This window comes from Neopelma chrysocephalum, unplaced genomic scaffold (genome assembly GCF_003984885.1).
Source record: "Neopelma chrysocephalum unplaced genomic scaffold, ASM398488v2 Primary Assembly neopelma1_347, whole genome shotgun sequence".
In the NCBI taxonomy this organism is placed as follows: Eukaryota; Metazoa; Chordata; class Aves; order Passeriformes; family Pipridae; genus Neopelma; species Neopelma chrysocephalum.
In genome coordinates this window covers 4,323,897-4,345,694 of record NW_020898011.1, presented here as the reverse complement: position 1 = coordinate 4,345,694, position 21,798 = coordinate 4,323,897, and the positions used below count along the sequence as shown (strand labels likewise).

Below are 21,798 nucleotides of genomic sequence, written 5' to 3'. Positions count from 1 at the left end.
CCTGGGTGTGACTCCAGGTGTTGTTACATCCAACACCTCCTCCCTGGACACACCTTCCAATCCACACAAACTGACTAAACTACTCCTCTTCCTGCTCCCTGAATAGAGATCATCCACCTTCTTGCTCCTGTAGCCTTCATCAAGGAATCAAGGAATTTTCCACTCTTCTACCCACCCAAACACAGCACTGAACTCCCCTCTCACCCCTGGAGAGTCTCACGTGCCCCAAGGGGATGGTCCAGGCCCCTGAACCCTTTTTAACACAATAAACTTTCATACACTTGGATCACCCTCGAGACAACCAGAAACTACTAAAAGGGATGTAAATCCCATGGGCACAGATTAAAAATCAGCTCCAGTGTGATCATGGAAGTGACAGTGCCCAAGCAAGACACCCAACTTCTACACTGGCCTTACCCCACTACAGGGAGAACAGACTTCTCCAGTCTAGCACAGCAATTAGTCCCATCTCACTCATCTGGGAAATCAATTAATTTCCTAGGCAGTTATTTTATAACACATATTTTTACCAGATTAAATCATAGCCATTATTTTATTGCTTTGGATGTAACTTTTTCTGTACATTTTTTCCCTGAATAGTAAAGTTTGTTTGAATTTCTAGGGTTTTATTAGCTTGGATGTCAATTTTAGCTCATCTGAGATGAGAAGCCTTTCCTATCACCGTGTTCCTGAGGGGTGAAAGCAATGAGAAATAAAAATAGTATAAGCTAATAATGGAGACAGACACACTGCAGTGCTGATTCTGCAGAGTGTTTTGGATTACTCTTTCATAACCATAGCAAGCATATTGTTTTATACTTTATTGCTATTTTCCCTATTTAAATTAGAAAATTCATTAGAATTACATGAAACTACTTTTTTTAGTAACACCTATTTTTAATGGTAGTTAAATACTTACAATGCCTGTTGATAATTTATGGTTTGTACAGAAACTGCAACCCAGTGGAGCTGAGTTTGGGATGTATCACAAGTTCAGGTTTATGAGTGCAGCTTGTAATTTTGTCTTTTGAAGTTTAATGGTAGTTAAAAATTCAAACATTAGGTCTAGTGGCTGCTTAAATATTTAGCTTCTGAATGCCTGGAGATTAAAACAATCTTTATGAAATCTTTCCTATAACTGATTCAAACATTTTAGTGCCTGAACCATTTACTCTGACAACATAATGAATGGGAATCAGACTCCTAAATTATGCTCCATGGAAAGTGTATTTTCTTAAGGAGCAAAAGCTTTTTACTTATCTTTTTCTATTCCTATTAGTTATGTGATCGTTGCACTGTATACTATTAGAAATTAAAATTAGGATATTTACATTAATCATCACTATTCAAAGTATTGAAATCTATGTTAATATTCTGTAAAATACCCATAATACCAATAAGCTCAGGTTTCAGGTTTTTTCCTTTAATATGGAATGTCTGCACACAGGTAATTAACAAAGCTCTACCATATTCATTTTCCATTAGAGTTGAAATATGTTCCTATTCCTACTTCTTGGTCTTTGGACTGATTCTTAACTACAGTGCTTATGCATTTTTCTTTGGATTCTCACAACATATATCAAAACTTTAAATTATTAGGATGCCATTTAAGTTATTACCAATGCACTAGAAAAAAAAAAAACCAAACCAAAAGAAACAAATAAAATCAGCTACAGTTAATGAAATTCAGAAACTTAGCCCTGCACAGAATATTGTTGGCCTGCTGTGCCTGGCACTGCAGAGCTCACTTTATATTCTGAGATGGAATGACTGTCATGTCTGGCAGCTAAGTAAGTACAGAATAAGCATATTACCACTTATTTTGCAATTAGATTCTGGGGAACATCACTTAACACACTGCACTCCATAAATTGTTCTGCTGTCAAGCCACATTCCATGGCCTTTTGGAGCTTGTGTCCAGAGGAACACAAGAAGAGTATCAGGTTTTGTTGCTATCACTCTGTTTTCTTAATATTACTATAAAGCCTGATGCCAAGAGTGAAGAAAACGGACCAAAAAACCTGAACTCTGCTTACTTTTCTTGCAAATCATTTGTTTTCAAGCTACATGTTCTTTCCATAGGCTCCTTTGGAAATGGTCTGTTCAGGAGCACACTGGTGCCCTTCAAAGGTGGCAGGAGGTGCCATGAGATGAAGGAGTTCCATGAGATGAAGAAGTTACATGAGATGAAGAAGTTACATGAGATGAAGAAGTTCCATGAGATGAAGAAGTTCCATGAGATGAAGAAGTTCCATGAGATGAAGAAGTTTGCTCTCAGAACACAATGCTCCATCCTGGCCCTGAACAACACACCCTTCAGGGGAGCAGCCTTTTCTCTTGGGGCTCACATGTATTTCAAATTTAGTGCAGCAAAAACACAATGCAACTACAGAGAAGCACAAAAACTTTCGGTTAAATGAACTTGAAGAATTTAACAGAATTTTGCCTTCGTTCTGAAAACAGACATGAACTGGGATCCACAACAGGCTGGTGACCAAATCTGAGCTGTCTGGCACTGCTGCCTGCAGGAGCCCTACCAGAATGCTGCCCTTCTCCTGCCAAAACACAAGTAGTGTTTTAAAACAATAACACTTGCACTTGCACACTGCTGGACACATTACTAGTGCAAATTCATTTGTTATTCAGGACTCACAAGACATTCTAAAATTAAAAGTGATCTCATAAAGTGTACTCAGCTGACTTATAATTACAGTTTCAGGAAACAAGCAACAACAGTTTTACATTAGAAGTTATTATTTTTAAATATATAAACATTCTTTCTTTTACGAAGCAGTTGTGCTGTGGCTAAAAAAGCTAATGAAATTTTATTCTCTAGAGACCACTAAAGAACTGTCACACTAAAATTTGTGCCAGCATCTTCACTAGAAGACCCTATTATTGGAGATCTGTAAGTCAACCAAAAAAAAACCAAACAAAAAAACAAAAAACCAAACAACCCTAAAGTAAAATTTTATACTGAAACTTCCAGAACCATTTTTAAAGTATTAAAAAAACAGAATTAATTTTTAGCTCTTACAACGAAACAGAAAAAAATAATTGTTCATCATCTTTACATAGCTTCTACACTTATTAATAAAGTGGGTATAACTATTAGATTATTCTTTTGTAAAATAAGATAGAACAGGCCATGCATTTTCCCTTGGGAAAGATAATGTGCCTCATGCGTGCTCTCAAAAAAGATTTCATGTGCCTTAATGTGCACCAACAGACAGTGAAAGCTTGAAAAAATCTTGTCATGCAGCCAGCAGGATGAACTTTCCTATGAGTATTCCCAAAACAGTCAACTAATTAGGAGTGATTTCTGATGAAGACTCTGAAAAGTCAAGATTAATACTAATTTCCACAATATCTCTGCAAGAAGTGACTGCTCCAACCCCCCTTAGTAATGCCCCAAATGCTGTGACCATTGCTTTGTAGGAGCTCTGCAAAAGATTTCATTACTCTCTCATCACATGCAGTGATCTTTCTGAATCAGATGGTAACAGTCCTGGCAGGACAGACCAAGAATCCCTGTATGGCTTCTGCTTGCTTTGTAATATCCCTTTACCTCTCATGTACCACCAATGTATTTCTTTTGTTGAAATAATACTCCACTGACAGCTTTACCATGCTGAATTAACAAATGTTAACAGTCTACAGTACAGTTAAAGCACTGGCATGGTCCACCAATATTTTACCTTGACTAGAGATCACACTGACTAAAGTCTAGTCAAACTTCTGTAGAGAACTGAAAAAAATACATTCATTTCAAGAAAAGCAATGCAGAAGTGCATTGTTCTTAAAATAAGACATGCTAACACTGACAGAGGAAACAAAATTCTGAAAATAGCATAATTGACCTGATGTAATTTTTTGACCAACAGAGACATAAATATGCCTAAAGGTCAGAACAGACTTTATTACTCCAGCAAGCACAGTAATAAACTCATGAGAGAAGAACATTTCCCAAAAAGGCATGTGAAAATTAGAAATAGTGAACTGTACTGCACACTGGATGATCTATCTGGCAAATAAATATACAACCACTACAACCCTTTGCTCTGATCAGGCAACTTTTGGGGGTCATTCCAATGGAGCCGTGGCCAGTAACTATATAGGATTGAAACCATCTAACAGTCACTTCTCTCTGATGATGTTGGAGTTATTGCACTAATAACTGACCTTCAGTGTGGTTTAAGGGGAAAAAAAAAATTAAGTAGTATTTTTATAATTTATGCTCCAATTGACCAGTGACTGTTATAAATATGAGCATGGTTTGTAATTGTTACAGTGAATCCCAGTAAGACACAGGTTTGTTTCTCCTGCACTATCCCATCTTCCACATTGGTTAGAATGTAACATCCCTATTGTCAGAACTTGAGATAAACTGTAATTGGTATGTAGGTACAAGCTTTATTTTCTTTTCTCTGAAGTTTAACAGAAGTCATATTTTAGAAGGGTTTTTTTAATGCTTCTCCCTATATGTGCATACATATATATGTCTATACAGACACACACCTTGTTTGTGTATGTGTATGTATTTTATATACATAATTATATATATATATATATATACAGTGTTTAGTAGAAAGCTCCCAAACACCTATCAATCCAGTTTCCCAGATCTGCAACTGGATCAGACGAGTAACAACCTGTCAGCTTTAAATATTGGCCTGTTTGTCTCCCTGTGTCCAGTGCCTAAGATCTCATTAATTACCTAAACTCTCTTTCTGTAGGTCTTGTTAATTACCCGTCTCCTGTCTCGGAGGACCTTGTTAATAACTTGTACAATCTCTCTAAAAAGGTCCTAATAACACATTAAAATTAAAGATGCTTTTCTTTTAGCACTTGTCAAGTGGTGTAAATTGAGAAATTTGCACATCAGTTTATTAGCCTGTAGTGTGGTGTCATGTATTTTCCTAAACAAAAACAATTTCAGAAAAACGATGCGCCAGGTTTGGTTATGGCACAAAACAACCTTTGTTTTTCCAGGAGGACCCTCAGTTTCTTTAACTGTGTTCAATACAAAATCCACGTGGCTTCTGACTGCAAATTAACCTCTTGAGAGCCATGACAATAGCAGTGATTGTAAGAATGAATTCAGTCTAAGGCAATATTAGGTCAAAGTTTCAAAGCAGTGGATTAAGAAGTAGGAAGACAAAGCTATCCTTGGTAAATGCTGGCCTGAAGAGCACTGGACACATTGTTTGCTTAAAAATTCTTCACTTGGCTGTATGATATAAAACCTCTGGAACCAACAGATTTTGTAATATTTGCTAAAATAGCATTTTTTGTTTCACTATGAGACTCCTGCATTTTTAAATTGTCAGGAAGTCAGCTCATAAATATCTGTATTACGCCTACACCCAACAATAAAACCCCTCAATCTTAACACTTATGTAATACTGCAATACAATATCTATAAAAATGTTAAAAAACGCTAATTTATCCACTCAGCATTTGCAGGAGGTAACAAAATATCATCCCCATTTTACAGATCTAAGTGATTTAGCCAAAGCCAAAGAAAAAGCCTTTGCCAGGTCAGAGATTAACAGAAATCAGGGGTCCATATTTTGTGATTTCCTGATAACTAGAATTATATACAAACCAAGCAGGTTTTGCTTTGCTTTTCCAAAATACTTCTCAAACCTCCTTGAAATAAAAATAATAAATAACAATAACAAAAATAAATAATGATTTTCAAATAATCCTGAGACACTTGCTTTTAGAAAAAAATAAATCCCGTAACTGTTGCCGAACCACTTCTACATTTTCTGTATCATCAGCTGAGAAACACGTGGAAGATGTACTAATTAAAAGAATGGAGTAATTAGTGACAGAGCATGCACACAGCCAGCTAGGAGGAAGGATGGGCTGGGTGAAGGGCTGTTCAGCAGCTCTGTTGTGCAGCTCACCCACCCAGCGTTGATGTTCTCCACGAGTTACTGCTCAGTCAACCTAATTAGGATGGATTGAGCCCGACCCAGAGCTCCCCAAAGTCACTGCAGAGCCTCCCACCAAGTTCCCAGGCACAGCCCCATCGCTGCTGAGAGCGTGACACCCACACCACACACGAGGAGGAGCTGGTTTGGGTCAAGGTTTTTTTTTGGGGGGGGAGGGAGGAAGAGTTGCTGTGGTTTGTTTGGGTTTTTTTCCTTCCCCTTTGCTTTATGTCCAGCCTGGTCCTTCTGTGGTTCCAGTGTGCTCCTGGGATCCACCTTCCAGCTGGATTTCCTCAGCCAGGAACCCAGTTCACAGCCCCAGGACTGTTCCACCCCTCACACCAAGGCTTAGCTGAGTGGGGTTAACTGGGAGATCACCACAGCAGAACACTGATCTGGGACACACCTTAATAACCATCCACTGCCTGATCTGCTTGCAGAAATGGGAGCCATCCAAAAGAGCTTAATAGCATGTTGAGTAAATAAAAACCAACTCAGTGTCTAAATTCCCTGTCCATGCTTTCTGCAGACTGAATTCATTACCCAGCCTCATGGATTTTGTGCCCACAGATTCATACAATTCTTTCTTACAGTATTACTAGTTCAAAAAAATTAAAAATGGGACTCTCTTCGACAAATCCTCCACAGATAAAAGGTAAACTCAAACTGTAAACTTATTAAATATGCACATTTTGTATTAGTTTCTACTTCAAAAGAAAATAATTGTACAAGATACATTTGAAAGAAAGTAAACTAAGTCTAAAAGGTTTGCACAGAACATAATAATGGAACACATAAAAATCAAGAGCTTCTAACTTAACTTACTGCACGCCAGATACTATTCCATAATAGCTGTCTTATAGAAAAGGTCAAAACTTTTTTTTTCTTTTTGAAAATAAAATAATATCTATTTGTTTTATCAAAAGTTTATGTTTACATAAAAGTCAAGAACTAGTAAAAGAGACTCTTATACAAAGAGGGAAACAAATGACTAGAGTCCTTCTGAATGGGCACTGTGATGAGCTTTTTAATTACAAAATAAAGAAAAAGAAGTCCATCGTGATTACCATTAAAGATTTATATTTATCAAGATTTGCTGCATTCAAGAACTTCAAAAGATTTCACTGCTTATATCTAGCATCTGCCTGAATACAGTGTTTCATTTAAAAAAATTAAATGCTATGTAGTTTTAATTGTTATTTAAATTATTTCTCTTTAAAGGAGCTTATTTAAACGGAAGTTTAACTTCTTACAAACCAAGCTACAACCTAACCTCCCTCTAATCCACAGAAAGCCTTTATTAAATAAATAATATTCCAGGACTGCCTGTAAACATGTTACTGCAGACACTAGGAACTGACTTGACTCATAGAAGACACTAAGAAGATAATTTATTGAAGTCTGTGTGAGCTTCTAAGAACCAAATCTTTTCTACAGCAGTTCCAGTTCAGTCCATTTATCTAAGTCACATCCACCATGAGTTTTGTTAAGAAAATTACTCTAAGGTTGAATCAGGAGTGCATGCATTCTAACCTATGAATAAAACTGAGTTCAGATACAATAAGATCACCCTGTTCTAAAATCTTAAAGAATGAGATAACAAGAAAGAAGTTTTTATTTCTTTTAAAGAAACTACTCCCATGTCATTAATTAAGGAATTATTACACAGGAGAAGGAAAATTTGTTAGAACATGTTTTCCATTTAAAACAGTGATTTATTTTCCAATCTTAAGATTCCAGTTTGGAGCATTTTAATTTTAAATGCATTTTCTACCAAATTTAAGTCCTTAAATAGAAATTAATCATTACCTTGAAAAAACAAGGACATTAATATACAATTAAAAAAAGAATGAAAATGAATAAAAGTTAATTATTTAACTTCTTAAACATTTATCTATTGGGAACAGTATATGTGAGGGTGTGTGGACAGAGAGACAGACAGTGTATCTTCCTCACTAGTTAACAAAGGCCAGAAAGAAATCTAACTGTGGGTGACACTATTTTTTTCCTTAATTAAGGATAACAAGTAAAGTGTCGACAGACAAACAAAGATTAAAATGGATTATTTAAATCAAAGTTTCTTATCAGCCCTGGCGACTTAATTCATTCTGCTCAGCCCCTAAACTGCTGCCTTGTGCAAGGAATTCCACCCACAGAAAGCCACAGTGAGCCAAACAACTTCAAGAGAGGTGGGTGGCCATGGGGATGCCCCCAATTGGAAATAAAATGGTATTTAATTCTTGTACTCTAACATATAGAACCTAAATACTCTTTTTCCCCCTCACACAGTGACATCCACAGGATTTTCACTACTCACATTTTCTTCACTCCTTTATTTATTTCATCCTTCCCTTAGATTTGAAATTTTTCCCTCTAAAAGCCTGACTTAGGGCAATGCAATAATTAGCAGTAAGTGTCCAGTGAAAGCAGAAGACTTTCAGGAATAATCCATTCTGAAGCACAAACAAGGTCTTCCACAGATGCAAGCACCCAAGATCATTCACAGTACATATAAAAGAAATAGTAATACAAATAGTAATAAATAGTAATAAAAAGTCACTTCAAAATGAAGAAAATTATATAAAAATTTCATAACTTTTACTTAGAAACAGACAAGCAATGATATAAAGGGATGTGAAGCACAAAGATGGTGTTCCTCAACACTTCACATGTTCATTTCTATCACATGTTCAAGATATCAGACTGAAGCACAGCAAAAGCCTACCTTGAAGATGGCAACGTGCTCGTGGGCTTGAAGTTTGTCACAAAGGGATTAGTTGGCTCATAATCAAAACTCTCCTGATGAGCTTCCCCAAACGCCCCGGGGGATTTCAGGTCAGTGGAACTCTCTGATCCCCCATTGCTGAGTTTATCTGACCTCCTGCCATCTTTTTTTCCAGTCACTCTTTCAAACAGACTAACTTTCTCCTTTTTCTTAAGTTCCTTCCTGATTTCCACGGGTTTGGAGAACAGATTTATGTTCTGATCCCACGCTGCTGGGCTCTCTTCAAACGGGTTCTTCTGTCTTGGCAGTGTAGCAAATTTTTGGGGTAACGAAGCACTCACGTTGGTAAATGGGTCATTTTGTGCTTCAAGTGCAGCTTCATCGACCGTGCTGTCAAGCTGGGTCATTTTAGAAGTATCAACACTTAATGTCCTTCTGTGTGGAGATTTTAGACTCCCTGCAAACAATCTGTCATTAGTATATTATCAATAGGCACAGTATCACAGTTTATGACATGCAGAAAACCCAGTTTAGCTCAGATCTAGAAGCTCTGCAATGGAGTGTCAGTTCAAAATTCTGATGAGTAACTAAGCTATTTAAAAAAAAATAATAAATTAACAGCTTGACTTTGTGGTTCAGAAATGTTTATAGATAGATACTACAGGAAATTTTTGTTTCCTGTGTGAAAACTAAGTTCTACAGAGAAGACAGCTATGACTAGTGTGCCATTCCAGAAAGAGACAGCAGTCTATTGCTGCATAATAACTTTGAACACAGCAAAGTATTTTCTGTTCTTTGGATAAATCACATGTAAAAATCGGTGATAGTTTTCAACTTTTTAATTAAACTTATTTCTCACAAGGTGCTATTTTGCCTACAGTCCCAGAATGCAATGCTTCACTATAATATACTCTCAAATGAGAACGTAAGAAAAGCTAAATTATCATATATTTTCACAAAATAAGTTATTTCTTATGCTCAGAAATAGAAATGATGAGCTACCACCAACTAAAGGAAGTAAAAAAAATAGGTCAGCAATATTTATTTACTTTTTGGCCTTGTATTGCTTCATGAACTGAAGAAAGAGATTTTGAATGCTCTAACAGCAGGGAACAGTGCTTGTAATGGTCATGAGCTTTACTCACCCCCTTCATCCACGGAGCCAAAGGACTCCAGCTGCCTCCTGAAGAGGTGGGAGTAGCCAACGGTGCCGGGTTTCACCTTCTCGGAGGAGACGTGCGGGCCCGTCAGATCCGACATCGAGTGAGCTGAGGACAACCTCTGAGGTCCCAAAAGGAAAGGTTTTTTTGGTTTGGATTTCATCTGTACTTCACCACTACACACCTCTATGTTTGCCTCAGGTATGTGAGTACTTGGGATGATTGCAGAGGATGTGTCCGAAAACGTCCCATCGTTTTTCCGACCCTTCATTTTGTCTTTTAGTTTAGCAAAAGGGGATTTGGTTTTGTCCTTCATTGACAAATCAAACATACTTGCTGTCATGTTATTCCTCATAAACTGAATATTGACCTTTATTTCTCCTCTGTCTTTAGTTCTCTTCCCTTGTCTGGACTCTAGGGGAAACCACCTTAAAGGAGAAAAAGAGCAAATTCAGTTGTGTTTTCTGGAGGCTACTCATTAAACTGGTTAGTGGGTTAATGCATCGGGTCAGTACAATCTGAGAAATGAAAACCCAAATCCTGTATCAAAGATTCAATTATTCCTGTACTGAAAAGCTTCTTTGTTTATATTCGTTTTTGCAACAGAAAATAACCAAGCAAGTAGGGAGCTCTTTACAGTGTTCACCTGCTTTGAAAACCAACACCAACTCTGGAAGCTTCCTTAACTTCATCAAAGCTAATGGGCTCACATCTGGGAAGGACAATTTGTACCTTATATTAATGATAAATACAGATACATTTTATTTTGCTATTTAAAAGAACACTTGACAGTTTTCAAGTGTTCTATATTTATCAGTGATGTATATTAATGTACATTAATATAATCTATATTAATGTGGCAACTTCCTCACCTGGTAACCTTTTCTCCTTTGGTTTTGCTCAGGTTTACACACCAGCAAACATTTTCCCCTCTCCCCCTTCCTTCTGACCTCTGGTTAAGATTTATGTCAACTGCACGAGCAAAGAGATGTCTGAGAGCTCTGAACAGCCAACCACCATTCCAGTTCTGCAACTGCATCCCCAGGGATGCTGACAGCAACTCCAGGAGCATGAGGTGCATCTACAGCCATCCTCTCCTTTGCAGGTCACCAGCAGGATTAACTTCAGAAATATTTCCCCAGGCTTTGGAACCCTGATGTAAATCCCCACTCCTTGAAAGGAGATCAAAGGTGTGATCATCTGCTTCAAAAAGCCAAGTGTGCTTCCTTGCCAGGTCCAACTAAAGCTTTATCATTATCCAAGTGTCTTATTCATCCCCTATTGTGCTCCATTGTCCCACGGAAGCATCTGCAGAATTTTGGCTCAATCTTCCCTCCACAGCTTCACCCAAATGAATGACCCAGATGATCCCTTCTCCACAACCATCACCAACAGCCCTTCCCTATTTCAAAAGGGGCACGGGGGCATCTTTCAGATCCAGCAGCTCCAAAGGAATGCTCTAAACCCACTGCCAGGAGAATTGTATGCACACAGATTAACAGAGCAGCTCATCACCACAAGGAAGTAACTTCTGGATTGGAGACCAAGAAATTAAATTGCCTATCGGCACAGATGCAAAACTGATTGCAGAGTTATTCATACATTATTCACTCCTGTCAAATATAGAAAACAAGGTCAGGAAAGGAGAAAAATAACCCTCCATTTCCTTTCAGATTTCATAAATATTTTTAAAGGTGACAGCTGAAATCAAATTTTCAGGCAGAGATACTGTTATTTGAGTTGAGAAAATACTTCTAAAAATGACACACTAAAGAAACAACATGAGGATAGAGAGTATTAAGCCTTTTTTTGTTGCTTTGTGATGTCCACAAGATTTTATGTTTCATACTGAACCAGAATAATTAAGATATATCAGACCTCCTCTGTCCTGGCACTGAACAACATGAATCCAGACCAGCAGACCCAGAAGTTCAAACCAGTAGGAGGATAATTAAACCTTTAGGAAGAAAGTTTTTCTTCTGTTGTGAGGTAACTTCATTTATGTATTTTAAATGAAATGCAAAACCTGAAATATGTGTCTGAAGAAGATGGATCGTTTTTTCCTTTTAGTTAATAACGTTTCACTTCTTTGGTAACTGATTCCAGAAACACTTTAAGTCATCTATAGACTCGTTACAGAAAACACACACAACAGAACCACAAGTAAGTTTTTTTGTGCTATATAATACTGCAAAAATGGGAAGACAAGACAGCCTACTTGCTTTAAAACTCTTCTTTAAAAGAAAATCTGTTCGCATTTTTTCTTAAAAAAAATAAAAATAAAAATACAGAGCCATAATGGGCAAGCCCTTGCTCAGGGAGATCCTGCCTGTGCAGAGAAAAGCTCAAACCCCAAATCACCCTGAAACTGAGAAAGTGCTCCCATGATTCCTTAGACAGACACTAAATATACACATAACTACAAATAAGGCTCATGAGTGTTTCAAGAGACTTAATAGGCAGAGAGGACCTCACTTTTTGACATTTAAATTTAATGGCTAGGCCTACACTGTAACAAAACATTCCCTTATTCCCTCTTCCTCTCTCCTCACGGGTCTTAAACATTAATACTGTATCTCTGATAAGACTGCTGAATTTTCATATGTTCCTACTTAGGAACTACCAAAACTTTAAACTGGTGTATGACACTTGTTAACTTGTTTGAGAACAATATCAAGACACAAATTCTTAAGTTTTTGCTTTGTGGAAGAAAGTATCTTGTTTTAAAAATTAATTTAACTCAATTATTGGCATTCTTATCATCAATCTCCAAACACTCTGTGCCTCTGCCAGTACTCACCTGCTAACAGCAATACCTCCACTTAATATTTTGAAATTCACCTCTTCTTCACCACTAAAAATAAGTTCAGCTGGGAAAACAAAGGAACTCTCCTTACCCATGGAAGACACCAGAACAGCACACGGGGCTGAGCCTCCTACCTGCTGGGACCAGGTTCAACACAAACTCTTTTACTCCAGCAAAATTCCTCTGGACTTCAGTGGAATTTCTATTTGAATAACGATTGCTGGATCAAATCATTGTATAAAAGACAGATATTTAATTTTCATAGGCATTTCAAGGAGGTTTCTTTGTTACCTTGGAGAGTTTATCTTGCTTTAGTTATAATGAAGGTTCCATATGCTTCAGCTCATAACAGGACAATATGAGAAGCAGACTCGAATCATGATTTCCTTCGAATTCAAAGGCAACTAATTACTTTTTTAAACAGATGAGAACAAATGCAGGCAATGCATTTGTGTGGAGCTGCACGTGAACGAGCAACTGAGCCTGTAAAAGTTTCTTATTAGAATCTGTTTTGACAACACATGGGCGTGAGCAACAAACAGCAAAAGCAGCACTGTGTGTGTAACAGAAAAAAGAACTGGAAAATGAAGTCCACTGTTTGCAGATAACAACATTTCGGTCCTAAAATACCAAATTCCACTACACCACTGCCAATTTAAGAAATTGTAATGTATTATAAAAGCCAATAAAACTTGCTATTTTGGTTTTGTTTACAGTACTTTTAGCCACAATAAATGCTCCATTTGTCAGCCTGCCACGAGCTGATTCTATAGAAAGTCTGCACAAAGTAGGAAAATAGCCAATAACTCACATGAACAAAACAGGGTGGCTTTTACGAGAGCAGATGCCCTTTTATTTAATAACCAAATATTACATCCAGTCTTGCAGACAGTCTTTATTTAAACAGACCTTGTACAAAGTCTGGCAAATTTTCCCAACTTCAAAGGAAGCCCTATTGCCTTCTGAATCACATTCATACTTCTTGCTCTCACCTTCCAATGTTCTGTAGGGCAAAGTCCTCCATACACCCTCTAATTTTGAATTTTTCCCTATGGCTTCCATCAGAACAACCCTTGCTTCTTTCTCTCACCTGTTTTGGAGTGTGCTGATGGGCTTTGCCTGCCTTGCACGGGGTTCTGATCATTTTTACTTTTACATAATTGCCACTCTGTATGCTGACAATTTTTGAACATGCAAAGAGATGATCAACATTCAAGGCTGAACAGGAAAAATGCTGCTGACCAGGCAGTCCTGAAAAGCTAAACTTTTAACTGAAGAAACATGGTTACTTTCTAACCATGACAAAATCCCCTGGGTTTGGCCATATCTACAATTAGGAGTGGAAAAAGCAAACTCCCTTTTTTTCTAGCAAAGACAATAACCACCTTCTGCACACCATAAAATAAATTGTGCACTATTAGCAGCACTAAACCCTTTACCTTAGTAAAGACAGGCAGGAAGAGTGAAGGAGAAAACTGAAATAAGCTACTATAAATGAGCAAGTCACAAAATTCTGGCCTGCCTATTCCATTTAAATAGCCAGTGATCTACAAATGTACTGATGTTTCCAACACATTTTCTTCAACTGGTTTTTTGCCTCCCCCTTTTTAATTTAATTTGTCCCCCAAATCTGCCATGGAATTTGACAGTTCCAAGTCACATCCCTCTCTTTCCTTTGAAGAAGCATCACTCAGCCTATTCTCCTCACCATGTAACAGGGACCAGCACAGGCTGACAGTGTGGGTAAGAAAAACAGTAACAGCATGGGTAAGAAAAACCACTACATAATTTCAATTACATTTTAATTATATAGTTTAACTGCCTCCAAAATCACTGGGTAACTTGTCTACCAATTTCCACAGGAATCATAAGTCTTCCAGCCAGAACATTCAACCTGTGCATGACAGATGATCTCCTGACTCCGTCTTCTTGCCAGTGCCAAAGCTGGAAAGTATTGGAGGAATTTTCTCACTCCTTTTCCTGCTTCTCAAATACACTGCTCTGCCTTCACTCTACTCAATAATTATCTATTGAGCTGATGTAGTTTTGTTTTGCTGGAAGCATTAGTTTGCACCCAAATAATTTTGCAAAGTCCTTATTTTAATTCACAAATTATTGAAGGAATATTTCAAAAAGCCCCATAATTATCACAGCATCTGCAAGGTTTCTAACCTTGATTTTACACGTAAAAATCAGCATCCTGACCTAAACACCTTTCATCTGCTACACAGGAACGAGGGGAATTTTCTATACTAGCAAATACTTCTAAACCTATAAAAGATCATCAGAATGCCAATGACAGAACAAGTCCACTACTGTCACAGGCAAGAAGTACTTCACTAAGATGACTACTATCAACCTAGACACACTGAGGAAACTTGCTTCAGAAAACCCCACTAACACAAATGTCCACAGCTAATTGATAAAAAACAACACCCACAGCCCACAACTGACATTTTCATTAGCAGCATATGCACTTTGAAAAATGCAGAAGTGTGTTTTGTGATAAATCATTCTGATACCACACTGAGAGACAGCCCCAAAAGTCAGCAAGTAGGAAAATTAAGGCAAGGGGCTGGGCACAGACATCGTGCACGAGGGGAAATTAAGAAGAAAACAGATTATTTATTAAAATAAGTGATGACACTCACAAAGATGAATACTGTTACTTTCTGGAAGCCAACTGAAATGACATATTCAAAGTAAGAGTTTAAAATAAATATTACAGAGTGACATTGTAACACCACAAAACATATGGGAACTGACAGACATCACAACACCCTCACTATGGAGTCAGCCAACATCGACTGCAATCACAGTAAAGTGGTCTTAGTTTACTTCTTATTTTGGCTAAAGGCTATTTGCAAATATTTTTATTTTAGAAACAAAATAACTGCAGGTATGAGAGTTATTTCAGTCTGTGTGTGCACAGGCAATGGGGAAGCATTTCAATCCAGATGGCATTTAGACTCTGACTCAGAACTATGACTTACTCAGAGGATGTACATGCATTTCTTGTCAAAATGTAAATGCTGGGAATATCACCAGATAATTTGAAAATATCACTATAATTCCATAAAGCTACAACTGGGCAGAAGTTTTTTTTCTCCCATAACCAGTTTTCTCTTCTGTTCCTCACTACTAACTTTCATTCACTTTTTACATTTACTGACTGCTGCCACAAAACTACTCATATGGAATCTCCAGGCTCCTCTTTATTTCTGTGCCTTTAACAAATTTCTCAGTCACTACTTTTCCCACTTTTGACTCGAGTGGAACAAGATTCTTCTCTTGCTTCAACCACAACATTTTGACATTTTCTGTTACAGCCTGCTAATTCCACTGCTACTGAGGTTTATCACTTAAAATGCATTTTTCTGATTTTACCTAAATTTAAGACTAAAAATTAGTACATATTTCTATGTTTTGTAGAAATATTATTAAAAAGCACTGAGCCCATAACACACTAACTATTAACCAGTTGTTTGCTTGTTGATAATTCAAGCTGTATTGGAAGCCACCTACTCCAGTGCCTCCTCTTGCCTGTGCTGCTACAGGTGAGAGAGAGGACAGAGGAGAGGCAGCTGAAGATGGAACCTGTTCATATCCAAGCAGGAGCTGCCAGGAAAGAATTCACATTACTCTGGAGGAAGACACACAATGTGCATATCTTTCAGGAAGCTCAGCAGCACTGAGGAGTAAGTGCCTATGACACAGGGCACTGACTGTGGTCAGTCCTTAGTTCTTTCCATTTGCTTGCTGAGAAGCTGGTTCTGACTATTTTTTATGATCAATGTAAGTAGAGAAGTATCTTAGATGAGGCCAAGATTCCTTCCCTGTATTATGCTCAAATAAGCATTGTTTTTAACAATGTGTGTGTAGGGGGGTGTTGTTGAGGTATTACAGACGCCGGGGAGAAGAGGAACTAAATCACAAATAAAAGATGTCTCCTCCGACGTTTCCATAAGAAATAGTAACTCTGCATCTCCTGCCTCCTCCAATTTATAACATTCCAGACAAGTGCTGCATCTTAAATCAGCTGAACACACAATAAAATTAGCTGTCCAGGAAAGCTAATAAAGGAACGGACAATAAACAGAGTGGAATTAGTAACAAGGATGAAGCAAAAGCTGATGAAATAAGTAACATCATGGTGAAAGCTAACAGAAATTTGTTCTTCTCTTGCTGTGTTCTTTTAGCCCACAGGTGAAAAAAACCTAAGCACAGCCATTATGAAAAACGACTGGAAAATACTTCAATAAATTAAGAAATGTCAGTAAATGAGTATTTTTTTTATTCCACGGTAATTCAAAAATTTGTTTTGATGCTCTGCAGTCAGATTATCAGCAGCATTAAGGCAACTATGAATTATAACTGAACTGAAATTACTACAAAAAAAGCACACATGCTTTAAAACAGCACATTTGTTGCTCATAATTTACATTTCAAATGCAAGAGTAGAAGAGGTATATTTATTTTGCAAGAGCAGACCACAAAACCTGTCATGTATTTCTCAGGATGAATTAAAAAACTCACACGACACCACTGCAAGAAATAAAAGTCATGTCAGAAATGTAACATTCGAAAACTTATGCTAAACACGCTTCCAGTCAAGCAGCATCTCCCAAGCTTTCTGAGCTGCTGACAAACCTCACTAAAATCTCTCCACATCTGCAGCCTAGTTTTCAGCTCTCAGAAAAGAGCAGGAGCAGGAAGTCCCTGTCCATTCCCAACTACAAATTCAGGACCTTGCCCAGGGTGATGGGCACCTTCACACTGAGACAGCAAGAAAACGAGCTGGGATCCTGCAGATGCTTTGGATGGAGTCTCTGGAACAGACCTGGTCAGGGACCATCTGAGCCGCAGCTGGATCCAACTGTTCCAGGAATACTGATTTTTAGTACTTCCCAAAATCGCCCGTTTCAGCAAGGAAAAGGACACTGCACCACGGTGCACACAAAACTTGCTCTAGGAGCTGTAGTAAATAGAGGGCTTTGTTTCATTAGCTCTTGAGCCAGAGCAAGTTTATTAGAACACAAGATGTGCAAATCCTATCATGAGGCCTCTGCCTGAAAACTTTAATGCAGCGAGTATGTTTCTTAAGATATGACGAATAACAAAAAAAAGCTATACAGGCAAAAAAAAGGATTATTTTTCCCTAACATAATGTTCCTCAATCCACAGTGACTTTTGAAATCTATTTCTTCCAAATTATAAAATATTAAATCAAAAAAATATACAAAAAGCCAAATGTCACACACCCCATGGTCTTCCTAGGAATCTGAAATCAGCTGGTAGCCTTCACTTCTCATACCTCCTTACTAAAAAAGCACTAGGGAATTGCTGACAGGGTTCAGCATTGTGCAGAATATTAAATATCTTTTTTGCAATACCCTGGTGACTCTTGAGTCTGTCTCCTACAGCACCATATGTACAGCTGTGTTGGAAAGAGGAAGCTATTAAATATATTAAAAAGTAGAAATATTACCAATAGACACTTCATCAAATAACTGGATCTCATTCATCCCCAAACAAAGCAAGAAATGTTAAGGTTACATCAACATAAGAAAATAACTCTGGATTTAATAACAGCACAAGCCTGTTGAACATATTTGAAAGTAAAAACATTGCTTAATAAAACAGATTAGTGTTTCTGAAACAATGAATATAGCTTTCAACCCTCAGAAAACTTTGGTAACAAAGGCACTGGACTCGGTCGGGAAAGGCACTGGGTGTCTCAGTTCCCACACCACAGTCACAGCTAGAAGGCCTTCAGCTCCAAATATATCACCCTCAGTTTACTGCCAACACAGGACTAGAAATATTTTGTATCAAAAAGGATTTAATAAAAGGAAAACAAAAAAGGAGTGCTTTGTTTGAGATCACATTTGCAAATGTATTCTTGTGAGTTTGCCCTCCTGCACACACGTCCCAGCCCTGCACCCACATCCCCAAGTGATGCTCAGAGGGGACAGCAACAGCACAAGCACACGGCCCTGAAAACTTCCAAAAACATCCACGCACTGCAGGACTCAGAGTTTGTTTTTTTTTTAGAAGTGAGTTTCAGAAAGGACATTCTTGAGGTTTCTAAGCACCTAAAGACACCAACGGGAAAACTGGACTTTCAGTGGCTCCTTCCTCATAAGAATTTCAATCGGCACTAAGCGAGTGCGCGCTGCCAAAACCCCACCAGCCGCACTTTGACACTTACACAAGACTTTTACAAGTACGGTTGTTCGGCTCTGGAAGCCTAACACCCATCGACTTTTAATAAGATCTGCAATCTTAAATGCCCAAGTAACTCCTGAAGAAAGGACTCGGGCTGTTTGTAAAACCCCCCCAGGCCCCACGTTGCACAGCCCAGCTCGAGGAACGCGCAGGTGTCCCGGGGAGCCCTGGGGATCCCAGCGGGGCTCGGGGAGAACTGCTGCACCTTCCCACGGCAGGAGCTCCTCTCTCACACTCAGAGGAAGGAATGAAAAAACAAAGAACACCTAGGAAGCCCTGCATAACTTCATATATAAGTAGTGCAGAGATCTGAATGTTTTGTTTAACCATCACAAGTACTACGTTAATGACCCCACTCAAAAAATTCTGGAATAATTTTGTAAGTCTCCAATACTATTTTTGTCAAAATTGGTGCAAGAGCCTATGGTTGTTTTTCTAGGTTTTGTTACTCAGAGTAACACATGAATAAACACGTATTTTTCTCCAATTTCTGAATATATATTTCTACCTATATTTGTAGCCTTTACATTTAGTAGCATTCCTACCTCAGTCATTCCCCTTTTTTTCTGTAGAGCATCTAGGTGTTGCAACTAAGGCAGTCACCTGCTGACTTGCAAGATAATTACAACTAATGACTAAAGAATTTTTAAGATGCATGTCTAAAGAGCACTGAAACTTCTTGAATCAAGTATAAATAGAAATTAAGACCCTAAGGCTACAGGCATTACCACATATTGCATCAAGATAACTGGTTTGTCCCTGAAGTGATAAGCAATTAAAAAGCATAATACTCCAGACAATGAAGTCACAAGATATTCAGTATGGGCCTCTTCTTTCCTATTATATGGTTTGTTAACATCCTGTTTTGCTAAATATGTAGTTTACAAATGCAAACAAACAAACACCAGGGCAAAGACAGCTTTGACTTGTCTTTGGTGCTCCTTCAACCTCAGCCACTGCACAGAAGCAGGACCAGGGTTTGAGGTGGTTTCTGCAGAAACAGTTGTCTGATGAACAAGACCTGGTTGGCGTTGCTGTATGGATTTCCACCTTTCCATCCTCCTGGAAGTTCACACCCCAGCACAGTCAGTGACAGACAAGTGATGCCAATCTTTTAGTCACTTTGATGCCAAGTCCAGCACTCACCGTAGACCCACCACCACTATGAATACCAGGCTTCAACAGCTGAGATTTTTCTACAGAGCCTTTCTGCTCTACTGAAGATACACTGGAGGAGGAAAAGCATCTGGAGCAGGAACTTCTTAACTCCTGCAGAAAGATCTGTCAGTGTTCATACACCACTGCCTACACAGACCTCACTTGGAGGTCTCCATGTGTTCCTAGACAACTTCTGTGGGACAAGCACAACTAAACCAAACCCAAACCGTGCAGTCCCAGCCATGCCTGCAGGACACTCGTACCTACAGTTCATTCCCATGGACTTTGGAGGATAAATTACACAGGTACCAGACATCTTTGTGCGATTATGTCCTAACTAGGAATTATAACAACTTTCCTATTTAGTTGACAAACCCAGAGAATTAGATAAGTTTACAGTTCAGCTTAACTGCTATGATGCTTTTTTTTTAAATCCTTTTTTTTTTGCGTTCCAGCGCCTGAAATTGCTGGCAAACAGCAATTTCATTTGACAAAGGCTTATGTAGGTACTGATGGAAGCTACCACAACAGCTGATATTTCTCTTCAGTGTTCTCTGTCGAGGCCTGCTGTACAGTGCAGCCTGCACGATCACGGCCTAAGATTAATCAGGATCAGCAAAGCACTGTGCTGTTGTGGTAAGCCTTCATTAACTCACAGTCCATTGACCACTAAAACATAAATATAAAATATTTATAAAGATGCTTGGTTGCAGCAACTGAAAGAAAACAATTTTAAAGAGAACAACACAAGGCTTCGAGGACATCTGAGTCTCACGCACGGCCCAAACTGAGGTAGGAGTTGAATGGGGATATGGCCCTGTGCAGAACAGAGAAAAATCCTCAGAAAAACAGACTGTGATGAGTTCATGTTACACTCAAGAATTTGTCAAAAAAGTTAATGTTATTGACACTCCTTCCCTGTGTAGGGCAACCACTGTGATTACAGTAAACTTCTCTGGAAGAGGTCAGGCCATAATGACATAACTGTGTACGTTAAGGAGTTTGATCACAGCATTGAAGAGAGACCTGTTCTGATTTAATTTCAAATTACGTTGATGGTAAGGCTATTTCCCACCCTCCCCAAGTGCAACCGTACAAGGCACACAAATTATAATGAAAAAAAGCCAACCATCACTTACTCTGTTTTCCGCCTTTGCTTGTCTTCAAATACATCATTCAGGCTTATGGCCACCTGTCCCAAAAACCTGTCCAGCCCCACCAGCGACCTGTGCATGACGATCAGGTACAGGATGTATTTTTCTGGATTCTCCTGCATGAGTAATCCAGGGAGCTCGAAGGAGGCCTCTTCCTTCCAGACGGGATCCAGGGTCTTCTCCGCCACCGAGGTGGAGTACTTCTCCTTGCCCAGCTGGATGATGGTGTAGGCATCGTTGCTGCCATTTTTACCTTTTGGCTTCAGACCTTTGGCTTGAAGGACCGTAACTTGCACGTGAGTTGGGAACCACTTCTGGGCTTGCTCTGCCAGCATCATCGCTGAAGATCGCGGCAGCAGCGACAACAACCGCAGGGTCCGTCAGCCCTGGGGCGGCCGCCTCCGGGCACTCACGGCGGGGGCACCTGCCAGGGGCTCGGCCGGCGCTGCCCTAGCGCTGCTGGCCGCGGGTGTCCCTGCCCAGCCCGCGGGTCCCGCCCTCGCCCCGCGGCCCCTCTCGCGGCTCCATGGCCGGGGTTCCCCCCGCGGCCTCGCCCTGCCCGCCGCTGCCGCTGCCGCTGCCGCCGGCCCGGCCCGCGCCGCCCACAGGGCATCCCCCGGGCGCG

At 39.1% G+C, this 21,798-nt stretch overlaps 1 protein-coding gene across 1 annotated transcript in view; it reads right to left on the bottom strand.

Annotated features, from left to right (window-relative positions):
- The window catches only part of RAB11FIP2 (RAB11 family interacting protein 2), a 30,216-nt gene extending 8,542 nt beyond the window's left edge, over positions 1-21,674 (bottom strand). The window contains exons 1-3 of the mRNA XM_027705660.1: positions 21,159-21,674; positions 9,813-10,255; positions 8,668-9,124 (exon numbers count right to left, since the gene is read on the bottom strand). Of these exons, the coding sequence (XP_027561461.1) occupies positions 8,668-9,124; positions 9,813-10,255; positions 21,159-21,511 (1,253 nt within the window). The 5' untranslated portion in view covers positions 21,512-21,674. The remainder of the gene's footprint in view (positions 1-8,667; positions 9,125-9,812; positions 10,256-21,158) is intronic.
- Between the last annotated feature and the right edge of the window lie 124 nt (positions 21,675-21,798).